The following is a 12052-nucleotide window of genomic DNA, read 5'->3' as shown; positions in this document are numbered from 1 at the left end:
TCTTCTCTCAATATAAGTGTGGTCCTTAACCATATGTCTGACGCCATATAACCCTAAATAAAATGTGTTAAGTGCATCGTTAAATAAAACATGTCTTTCTTTCTAAATCAATGTGAGCGGGACGTAGCCCAGTGGTAAAGCGCTCGCGGTTGGTCTAGTATCTATACTCGTCTAGCCAGTGCACCACATCTGGTATATCAAAGGACGTGGTGTGTGCTATCCTGTCTGTAAAATGGTGCACATAAAAGATCCCTTGCTACTATGGAAAACTGTAGCGGGTTTCCTCTGTTAAGACTATAAAGTAAAAATTACCAAATGCTTCACATCAAATAGCCGAATATTAATAAATATGTGCTCTTGTGTAACAAAGCAAACACATAAACTTCAAATCAGTGTTACCAGGAAACTTGATACCACTGAAGTAAGTAGAATCAATATAATTTGATAAAAGTTTTTTAAAAACCTGTTGAGCCAGGTAAACTATTTATCCTGAATATGGATTCACACATTACACGGGCAAACTGATCAACTAACTTACAAGTAGAAATTGGACTCATTGTTTGACCACACAGAAAATGAGAGACGAAACACAACACTTTACGATCACCAGCAAGGGATCGTTCGTATGTAGAATCCCGGATAGGAAAGTACATACCAAGGCCTTTGTTACATGATTTGTGGAGTCATAATTCTAGAAACACAGACAAACAAAACTATGTAAAACATATTTATTCAAGCTAAAATATACATATTTTTGTACAAAGTCCCAAGTACATGTATATACTACATTTATAACTCAAGTGTCTGAAACTACGTTCTAAACAACTAGTGCTACACAGCGCTCATAGCTCGTTGGCATTGCCTTGCAGGTGATAATATATTATTTTTTGTTCTACATCTATATATGAAAATAAGTTATTTTGTAATAATAAGATAAATATCTCTTTCGTTTGTTCTGCTGAAGGTTAATAAAAAATGTCATGACATGTAAAAATATTGCAACAAATAAAAGTAATATAATTATTATAACTTTTTTCATCTTTCATATACTTCAGTTAGCCTATTTCTTCGGTGTTAACACGAATCGCAGTAAAAAAGTTAAAAAAAAAAAAAGGTTTTGCAATATCAGTTTAATTTGTTAGCTGCAATATGTACTAATTTATATACAAAACAAATTTAAATCATAACAAACAAAAAACGTATGGAATGTAGTATTTGTCACAACCATTGATCCGTGATTATTATCATCATCATCATCATTATTATATTATTATTATTATTATTATCTTTATTATATTATTATTATAAATATGAAACCCTGTATGTAACAGTATGTTTATATTAATTGTGTATAGCACCAACATGAACACTATAATACTCCACTGTCATATGATAATAGTAATAAATATGTTACAACCACTATAGAATATGGTAGTACACGTGTGTGTTAGAGAGGGGACAGAAACCTATAACTATGTCTGCGATATGGAAATGTATTGCGGAGTAATGATTCGTTTAACAATGATCACCTGTCGATGTCTTACTGAACTGGAAACAATTCCGTGAAATTGTGCAACTACGAAATATTACTGTCAAAACACCAGCACGACAAACAGTGCGTCAAACAACACAAGTGATAGATAGCCAAAAGGTACAGTGTAATGGACAAATATACATGTATGGTTATATAAGAACAAGGAATGTATTCTACATTTCTTTCTTTTTTTAAATTCATACAAGACGGTCACGGTAGCGGATCCATGAGTGTTACGGGGTGGGGGTTGGGGAGAAATAACTTGTGATCAGTGAAAACTACTTTCGTCTCACCAAAATCCGATATCCATAATTTAATTGAAATGTTTTACATTATATATGTTGTACATAATCAATCAACTATTTGATATGTGCTTTACACCCACTGAAGGTTAAAACACGCCTGTGTTGGGTATATACTCAGAGGCACCTACGAAATATGCCCAAGATAGCAGATATTTTATAAGGTCTAAATGTTTCTTTAAATACATCGTTAATTCATGACAAAGGATCCCCCCCCCCCCCCCCCCCCCCTCCGCCGCAACTCTCCTGAATCACCACTGTGTAAAAAGAAATGGACTGGTTCCTCGTAGACATTTTACGTTGTTTGTAAGCAAGGCGGATATTACGTCACGGTGTTACTGATAGGAATAAGTTGCACAAGTCGAAAGCCACCGGAACTGCTGTTCCGTCAAACACCCTACGTGAGCACGTTACGAGTCTCTAGGCAAGTATTGATACTCCACCTGGCGGCGAGAATGAAAACAAACAGTGGCTCCGTTTGGTGTGGCTGACAGTGAACAGTGAAGCTTTACTTATGCTCTGCATAATCGGTTCGCTGAACATGGGTTGCTTTTTCCTGAAAGAACAAAAACAAATAATTTTAACTTTCGCTTTCATTTCGATTTTTTTTTTCCAATGTACAAATACAATGTTGTCATCAGTTTTTCGTATTCCTGAATAGAAATAATATTCTTCCTAATAAGAGACACATCATAGTGAATATGTGTGTATTGACGAACGTCATTGGCAGGATCGAGGGTGTATCTGTGGGGACAGGGAGGAGCAGCGGAGCCATGTACCTCCCCACCCCACCCAACCCCCCTCATTTTTCTCTGTTACTGTGCTCACAAGTCTGAAAATGCCGAATTATAACACCTGAAATTATAAATTTTCTCGAGAAACATGCTCCTGAATCCCCTATAACAGGCTTGAGCCTTCAAATAGATATATTTTCATCCACCAGACCATTGAAGTGACGGCCCCCCCCCCCCCCTCCCCACTTTCAAATACACTCCGCGGGCCCCAAATTTGTTTTTACCTCAGCCCGACTCCCAACAAAACCGATTTTCTCTGAGCAGATGTCAGAATTAGGATGGGTAGCATTTTTTATGTAAAACATGCACCACCACACACTCCTAACCCCCACCCCCGCTTCGCCCCGCATGGTTGTAGTTGGTGTATACTATAGCACGGGTCTTACCTCGTTTCTGTCGGTCATGAGCGACGTTGTGACCTTCTTACCACTGCCCCAGCTGTCCTCGTCCCGGAACACGAGGTCGTTCAGACTCGCCATGGACGCGGAGCCGCGGGCCCAGATCTGAAACGAACGAGCGTTAAATTAAGGTTATTTATTTCATGTTATTTTTGTGTTTATGTCCAATTAAGGTCGAAGCGCCCTGATCCTCTCGCCATGACAAATGTCAGCTACCTGGACTATTTGTCCAGGACTACGTTAATGGTTAGTGAGAGAGAGAAGTCGGTATGGTGGCCTTACGCCTACCCATTTATTCGCTAAACTCGCTCTGGAGTGGGAGCCGATACCGGGAGGGGAACTCAGTACCTACCACCATGAAGTCCGATGATTTAACCACTATACCACAGAGGCTGGTTGCGCTATTTACAACGAAGTGACCGCCAGTAGCGCTAGGGCATGTCAGTTTAACAGATCGTCAATTTTCCCAATGTTTCGGATAGGTGTGTCACGTAGTCTGAGTGAAGCACAAAGACCATTGTGAACATCAGGGGCGGACCCAGGAAATATTTTAGGGTGGGGACCAAGGACAAAAGGATGCATGAACTAACTCCTTAAAAAGGGATAGAATTGTATAATAATATAGTACGTAGGCCAACCAAACTAGAATAACCAGGGTTTGTAAAAATAAGTGCAACTAAAATACTTTTTACAACATAACATTTGTTGGCAATAACATCTTCCCTTTTCCAAAAAAAAAATTCTAAGACAAACGTCCACATAACATACTTTAATAACTGCACACAAGAAGCTATGACGTCATTATTACATACCTTGACAGTTTTGCCGGCGCGCAGTGTGAAGTTTCTAAAAGAGTAAACATGTATTGTCTGTCCGTCGAGGTTCCTCGTCAGCTTCCAGCCATCCAAGTTAACATCCTGTAAAACAGAGACATCAAATTAAGGGAAACAAAACTCCAGGGAATACTCGTGAAGAAAGCTCTTGTGGAATACACATCATTATTACTTCTTTTCAAAAGCACCGAAAAGTGAATAGTATACTGATGGAAAGAAATAAAGGATCACACAGATAGCAACAAGAAATAATGACTGCATGAAAAATTATTTCATATTGTCAGAAGTTGACTGGGAACATATAGGCAGCACATTCAACACTACTGACATTCAATCCCACATTACAACTTGGTATGAAATACAGCCATTACTACGCTAGTAGTGAATTAAATTTGGTCTACAATTCGATGTGTTCCCTTCCATCAATATATGTATGGCCATTGTCGGTTTTTTATCGTGAATTGCGCATTATTTACATTTGACTAAATGTGCTTTCTCGGGCAGGACAGAACATACCACTCAGTTGTGTGACACAGGGTGTCGGCGATCAGGAGAGCAAGTCCCCAAGCACCATAGATGAGTGTCCTACCCACTGAGCCAGATCCCCACTCCCTCCCCCAACCCCACCCCCCCACCCCCCAAAAAAGAAGAAAAAAGATGGAAATAAAGGAAAATATTAAGAAATAAATAGCCCCCCCCCCCCCCCCCCACACACACACACACATCCGTCACCTGAAAAGAAAAAGAAAGAAAAAGATAAGAAAGCAACAAACGGAAGCGCTACTCACCACACTTTGGTCTTCAGAAGACGTGTTTTCGAGCATGATGTACTTGCCGTCTGGGGCTACCTCAGCGATCTGGATAGGGCCGTGCGCGGTCCGCTGGTAGGTGGTCCTGGCTGACACCTCCCCCCTCATCATCTTCATGGACAGCTTGCTGGAATCTTCACGCGAAAACAAAACAAACATCGAGTGCAGGAGTCACGTGCGTTTAGTTTGAAATGTGTCGTGCAAGAGTCACATGGTTATTAGTTCAGATACAGTTCTTAGCCTACTCATTGCGTTTTTATTTAAAGTTAAAGCACGCTATCCTGGGCATACTCCTCGGCTATCCGAGCTGTCTGACGAGGTTAGTGGTTCGTTGTTAGAGGGAAGTCTGTGTTAATACCAATTTCAGTTGCTGTTCCTATATCTACCTCATTGAACAGTAAATGTGGACAAAAGCTTTTTAACAGTTCAGTTTGAGAAGGTTCTGCGTGGTTTAGAGGATAGGCTAGTTCTGATGTTAGTGTGAAGGGAAACGAAACTCTGACATGTTATATCTTTTAGTACGAAGTGCAAGTGACAGCAAAGGTTTGGTGTCATGATACAGTTCATAGGGGTCAGGAAATGCCAGCAACTGAGGGAGGCAGTTATGTTTCCTTTCAATCAAAGGGATGCATAATATTCAGAGGGGGTAGTATCCCCTTCCCCCAAATCCATCATCACCTTTGACACCTTTGCAGTCATACGGAAAATCATCTCTTACGTTCAAGTGCATTTTTAAAAAAAACACCAGATCAGTCAACATAGGTTCTTATGAACCCAAGGACATTTGAATGTCAGCAACTGTTGTAAATCATAGCAAAGAACTTGATAAAAGGATCTATATCTATCCCTGGCCCAGCTGGCAGAAAGGAAGTAGCCTACATGTACATGTATATGGAAATTAGTTCTGATGATTGTGAAGACACGTTTCTTTACAACGATATTAAGGATGAGTGTTGCTGTCTTCAGTGTGACGCTTTTGTTTCCAAATTAAAGTCTTACACAGTTTGGAAGGAACAAATGGAACGTGTCCTCTGGTGGCTGTTGAGTATTGACACCCAATCAGACAATAGGACGTCATCCGCACCATTACTAATATCACCGTACTATTAAACTACATTGTAGTTTTTATATATATATATATATATATATATATATATATATATATATATATATACAGACATGGATAATTCATAACATTACACACCTATGACGTTAGTAATATTCAATAATTTAAATACACTACATTAAAAGTATTAAACAAAAAGCAAATAAAACAGAATTAAATAATAATAATAATTAAGAGATGAAGCAAAGACCACAACCATAAATGTAAAAGAAATAAAACACCAACACTATGTCCATGCTGCATGCTAAGGTTAATCTACGCAACGAAGCGGTTTAACAGTAGAAATCAACATTTAGCGTGCTATATCCGCAATGATTTTAAAGGGCAAAGAAAGCCTCGCACACACTTGGTTATGTCAAAGAACATAAATTGCATGTGCTTGCAAGGTATAGTAAAATATTAATTAATTTTCGTGCATATTTTTCATAATGGTGGCAGTGTAAACCTCGACTGTTCTACTGAACCTTTCTTATTTCCTGCAATGAACTATCATCATTGCAATGAGTCATTCTGTGTTTACCTAATAATGCCGATGGAACAAATTTAGGTCAAGTTGCCTGTAGGAAAATACCACAAAGGCGTGACATAAAGACATCAATAATTATTCACGGTTTTATGTTACGAACCTCTCCATGCAAATATATATTAGGAACATTATAGCAAAGCATGTCATCATTGATGGGCCCATAGATGGCTTAGACTCCCCAATGTAGGCATGTCAAAACATACAGTTTGAAAGATGCGAAACATTGTGATTTTCAGGGGTCATACACCGAAACAAATCTACTGATGTTGTGTTATTTCTGTCTCCTGTGTTTAGGTACTATTTCCAGGCAGTAACCACATACAGGAATGTCTCGTTAATTGTCGATTTAACGAGACTCATATGAAATCTTTACTCAGACTGAATCATGTAAAACAAAACTCATACAGATTCTATGGCATTAGTGTCCAGACTGATATCATTTAATAGTGTTTTGATACCCAAAGTTGAGATATAGTGATCTCGCACTGGCAGATTCGGGAGCGACCCACTATTTCTGTGGAATATACAGTAATGAGAATTTTCAAGACAAAACCAGCGAGTGCTTAAACAAAATGAGGAATCTACAAAGACGCTTCTACCGTTTCCGGGCATGTGCAGGGCACGAGCTCTAGCCTTGGCAGATGTCTGACCTCGAACGAGGTCTATATAGCACCTAGCAGAGTGGACAAATCAGCTACTGCGAAGACAGCTAGTTAGGCAATTCAAACATTCAACTAACGATTCACGAACTTTTATTAAGGACAATGTGGACAGAAAAAGCATAATGTAAACAGTATAACAAATTGTGTTAAAATAATATCAAAGTATCACAGATGTCAGCATTGGAGATGCATTGTTAAAGTATACACCAACGGGTTCTATAAAACAAATGTAAAACTCATTAGTTAATTGTAAGTTATGAAATAGGAAGCCCATAACAAGTATTCACGTGGTGCGTGAGTACAATATATATAAATACACGCATATACATTGTACTGATGTATTGTCAGCATAAGCAAGAATACTACTCTCTAATACTATTAACTACAATTGTTGATTATATTGACGTCTGTCTATAAAGCACATCAAACGGGCATTTCTACGAAGGTGAAAAGCATTTGCATGATTTGAAAGACAGATGTAGAGTGACCTTCCCGGTTGAGCTGACTACTGAAAATAACAAGTTAAAATACCAGTGTACATGCAGAGGAATATATACCAAGTATATACCAAGGTTTCTTGATTACCACCCCCATTCTGTATGAATAATGCAAAGTGTTAGCGCGAAATGTTGCAAAGCATCTTTAGCAGACGACTGGACTCCCTCAGTGACACAGTGTCTTAGTCTACAATTGTGAAAGTGTTTATCAATCGACTGGACTCTTTCAATGACGCAATGTCTTAGTCTACAATTGTGAAAGCGTTTATCACTCGACTGGACTTTCAATGATGCAGTGTCTTAGTATACAATTGTGAAAGTGTTTATCAATCGACTGGACTCTTTCAACGACGCAGTGTCTTAGTATACAATTGTGAAAGTGTTTATCGCACGATATACATCGAAAAAGGCATGCGTTAGAGTAAAATGTGACGTAATTATGTCATATGTGTCCGACATATAAGGCAGAGCTAGCAATGTCAGTGTTAATGGCACAATTCCGCAGTTTTCTGCTCAAGACATAGATATATCTTTAAATGAAGAAATGCTTTAGTGTTATAATTTGACGGAAGTCTTTAGTAGGTGGGTGATATGTACTGAGTAATATATGCGTTAGTGTTAACGTATCAGCATCCTTTATGCACTGCGTATACAGCGGACCCAGCGGTGTTAGTGTAAAGCTATAAAGCGGGTTTCTGCTTTAGAGAGTTGGTCATACGCACCAGCGATTTCTATGTTGCCGCTCTGAGCAGCATTGATGTAGTCTCCAAGACGCGTGGTGGCGGAGCTCTGTACGTTCATCACTTGTTCCACGACCTGGCGCAACCCGACTCTGCGAGCAGACGACACATAGTAAAAGAAGGGATTTACCAAAAACATACACCTTGCCTTGGCCGACACAGGATATTGCTACTGTTGTAGCGATTTATCTTGCTACGACAAAAGAAATTCAGTATTAGAGTGTTTGCTTTATTTTAATGTTTTACTGTTACACTTACCATTCGTATTCGTAAAGTTAATATATCTTTACCATTGTAAAAACATATTTGGCATTAAAACGTAGTTCTTATAAAAAAAAATTAAATGGCAGCGGTATATGGTGAAATGCTAGGCCTATACCATGTATTTTTACAATTTCATCCTACATTCAACCAATTTATTCATTAATTGCTTGACCTATCGGCTTGTTAAATGGCTTAAATATAATTATGTGTATAACATATCAATTATCAGATATAACTAAGTTATAATATTATTTAAACAAAGTATTTTCTGTAGCTGGGTCATCGTAGAAAAATATGTAGTAAGACGTGTCACGACGACAGATTGCAATATCCGGTGTCGGTCTCGTGCAGTATTACAAATAAAACAAACAAGACTGTAACCATGACAGCGCTCTAACCGATGACGTACCAGGACCGCCCGTGTCCTCTGTCTGTTCGTCCTCCTTGTCGCCAGACTTTTCCGTCCACACATGGTCCTGTACCATGAAGGTCACGGCTGCACTCCTTTCATAATAATGGACGGCATGAAAGCAAAAACAAGCCCATCACATGACCACACGTTAAACACGAGCAGATTTCAACTAAAACAACTACACTAACAAAACCTATTTAACAAACTGACTCGTGCTGTGTTCTATCAGGACCAACATGGCGGCCCTCTAACCAAAAACGATTAGTCTATTTTTGTTTATCTCCCGATAGTTGTCGCTGTCCCGTAGAAGTGGTTGCAGGAGACTTTCTCAGTGGTACAGCAGGAGCTTTTTTGTCTCCTGAACCAGATTTGCGAGACGCCTCCTCCGTGGGAGATGAAGGCGCGGCGGGACTTTTACTTGCAGCGTTCTGTGGCGTGGTTCTTATTGGAGTGGGGGGCGACTTCTCAGTCGCGCCAGAAACTATGGTGGGAGACCGCACTCCAGGAAGGTCAGCTGGATGAACTTTCGTGTCATCCTGCACTGGGGACTCAGTTGACTTCGAGGATGGCTTCTTCAGTTTGTGCCTATGTAAAACATTTTTACTGCGCATGCGTGGAGCGATCACACTCAATTGTAGTGCATTACATATGAGAATGTGTACCTCACTTGCAGTCAGCTGACAATACGTTGGGGTGTAATGACACCCACATCAACGTTTAATCGGTGGTCACTGTTAAGGATCGTTCCTACAACCTATGGTACCTCAATCCAGCGAGATGCCACAGAGTACACCCTGCTCTACTGTTGTGAATCAATAAATTATATTTTCAAAGACCAACTGTTATGTTTTATTTCATCAATATAACAAATTACCGGTAGTTACAAGTTGCAAAATGAAAACATCCAATGACGTCAACAATTCAAGTCAACCAACATGTTTTTGAAACGTTTCTGACATAAATAACTAAAACCACAATTGCATCCCTTCAAAAATTAAAAATTAAAAGATGTACATAGAGGTTTAACCATATCCTGCCCCATGAAAATTGTAATTAACAGACGATTTTATATAAACATGTAGATCTGTTTGTATATGTGACAGGCCAAAAAAGGTGAAGGATGAATAGACTGGTATAGGGTGATGTGTGCGTCATTTTGAACCCAAGACAGCGGAACAATCCCAGCGAGAGATTGGCAACAAGTGAGGTACACATTCCACATACAGAGGGTGATGTTTCGTAAGCAGTGCAAGACCATAACGACACTAATTTATATATTACAAATCATCAACACGAATGTTGTGGAGTACTCGATATTGTTATCTGCGATATTTACTCTTTACAAGTATTTACGGCTATCCACAGTTTAGTATAGGCCTGTAGGATTCATAATTAAAAGGTGGTTTGCCAATATTTAGGAAAATGGTAAATACATGTAGTTTGAAACAAAATGTGGATTTTGAAAAGAATACAATTGACAACAATAATGGCTTATTAGACCTACAGGTCTATTTTAAAGTGACAGACCCTAGTTTTTAAACACTAAGGCATATTTTTCACTATTAGAGCTTTAATAATTGAAATCATACTTTACTTGGATTTTATTGTTTAGATTACTCATTTCTGTACATCCGAAGTGTTTCTGGTCATCCTGGTGTTTTTAATATCACAAAATACATTTTATATTTTTAAAAACGCACGTGCGTCTGGGAATTATCGAGTTAAAAGTTATCGAGTTGAGTTTTAGTCTATCTTTAAGGGTATTTCACCGTTTCAACGTCACAGACTCCTCTTTTACTCTGTTATAACTCAATCCAAATGTGTTACAGGTTTGTAGATTATAACTAAACAAATTTATGGATTGAAACTAGAGTCTGCATCTTTAAAACGTTTGGCATGTTAAAGGATCTAAAAATGACAATATTTATCTACAATAGACGCTTAACATCTATATCAGTACAAAACGTACAGAGAATGTATCTCCTTTGAGTGCATATGGAAATATGAAACATTAAACAAATTGAACCAAAAGAGATATAAAAAGCAACCAAAACTAGATATTGTACTTTATGTCTTGAACTTTACACAAAGATAAAAGTGACAAACTTCAGAACTCGCTATATATGATTTTGAGTTAAACATTTGATTCTGGGGCAGGATATAGTCACGTTCGGTGGACCCTTGACATTATCTATTTATATTTATACTAATCACAGAGATGTGGTTTTAGTTAAAGTTATGATTTTGTCATTGTCATTTCCTCTAGACCAGTGTTGTTCCTATCATCGGTCCATGGACCAGGACAAGCCCATAGCCAGGGGGCATAGCGTTACATTCCCATCTGAAAAACAACTGCCCTCCATCTTAATCTGCTTGAATATGCTATTAAGTACATACCATAATCATGCCCCTTTAATATTGAATGCCACCCCCACCCCACCCCACCCCACCCCACCCCTAAGTAACACCAGCTGGCTACGGTCATAAACTGAAGCAGTTATAATCAGAATTAGGGTCGGACATAACATACAATAAGTAACGGGGGGGGGGGGTGTCAGTAATAATAGATTTAAGACAGAATACCAAGGTCTTTTCCATCTTTCACAATAAAAGGGCACTTTTAAACTAAAAGAAAAATACTTTGGCTGTCCCCTTCCCTCCGCTAGCTACGGCCCCAGAATGAAAATGGATCCATTGTTAAATGGCCGTACGGTGTTTAGCTAGCTCAGATCTCAGTCTCACCTGGTTTCCTCTCCCTCCAGCAACTTCCTGTACGCAGCGATCTCCAACTCCAGAGATAGCTTGGCGTCCATCAGGTTCTGTAACTCTTGCAGGATGGATTCCATCTCGGCCCGCAGCTGAGTTATTTCCTCCTTGTAATGACTGGTCTCCAAGTCGTGGTCGTGGTCCTTCTGTTCCATCTCTCTCAACAAGTCCTGGTACTGTCTTTCCAATTGGCTGTTCTGGAAGACAATACAAATAGACAACCAATCATCTCTACTCTTGTATAAAACTGAGTGGACTCAAGGATGAAAATTTTGAAATCTCGATTAAAACTACATACATAGGGTTACAATCTAAGTTCTAACTGAAATCCTGACAACGGTGTTTTCATGAGAAACGAGGTGCTATGATTAACGGGCTGGGTAATGATT

At 38.9% G+C, this 12052-nt stretch overlaps 1 protein-coding gene across 1 annotated transcript in view; it reads right to left on the bottom strand.

Moving 5' to 3' along the window:
- Positions 1-714: 714 nt before the first annotated feature.
- LOC121382538 (60 kDa neurofilament protein-like) overlaps positions 715-12052 on the bottom strand; it is a 44711-nt gene continuing 33373 nt past the window's right edge. The window contains exons 6-11 of the mRNA XM_041511996.1: positions 11640-11860; positions 8204-8313; positions 4650-4804; positions 3841-3945; positions 3017-3133; positions 715-2392 (exon numbers count right to left, since the gene is read on the bottom strand). Of these exons, the coding sequence (XP_041367930.1) occupies positions 2345-2392; positions 3017-3133; positions 3841-3945; positions 4650-4804; positions 8204-8313; positions 11640-11860 (756 nt within the window). The 3' untranslated portion in view covers positions 715-2344. The remainder of the gene's footprint in view (positions 2393-3016; positions 3134-3840; positions 3946-4649; positions 4805-8203; positions 8314-11639; positions 11861-12052) is intronic.

This window comes from Gigantopelta aegis, chromosome 10, assembly GCF_016097555.1.
Source record: "Gigantopelta aegis isolate Gae_Host chromosome 10, Gae_host_genome, whole genome shotgun sequence".
Taxonomy (NCBI): domain Eukaryota; kingdom Metazoa; phylum Mollusca; class Gastropoda; order Neomphalida; family Peltospiridae; genus Gigantopelta; species Gigantopelta aegis.
The sequence above is the reverse complement of the archived record's forward strand: the minus strand, read 5'-3'. Positions and strand labels throughout refer to the sequence as shown.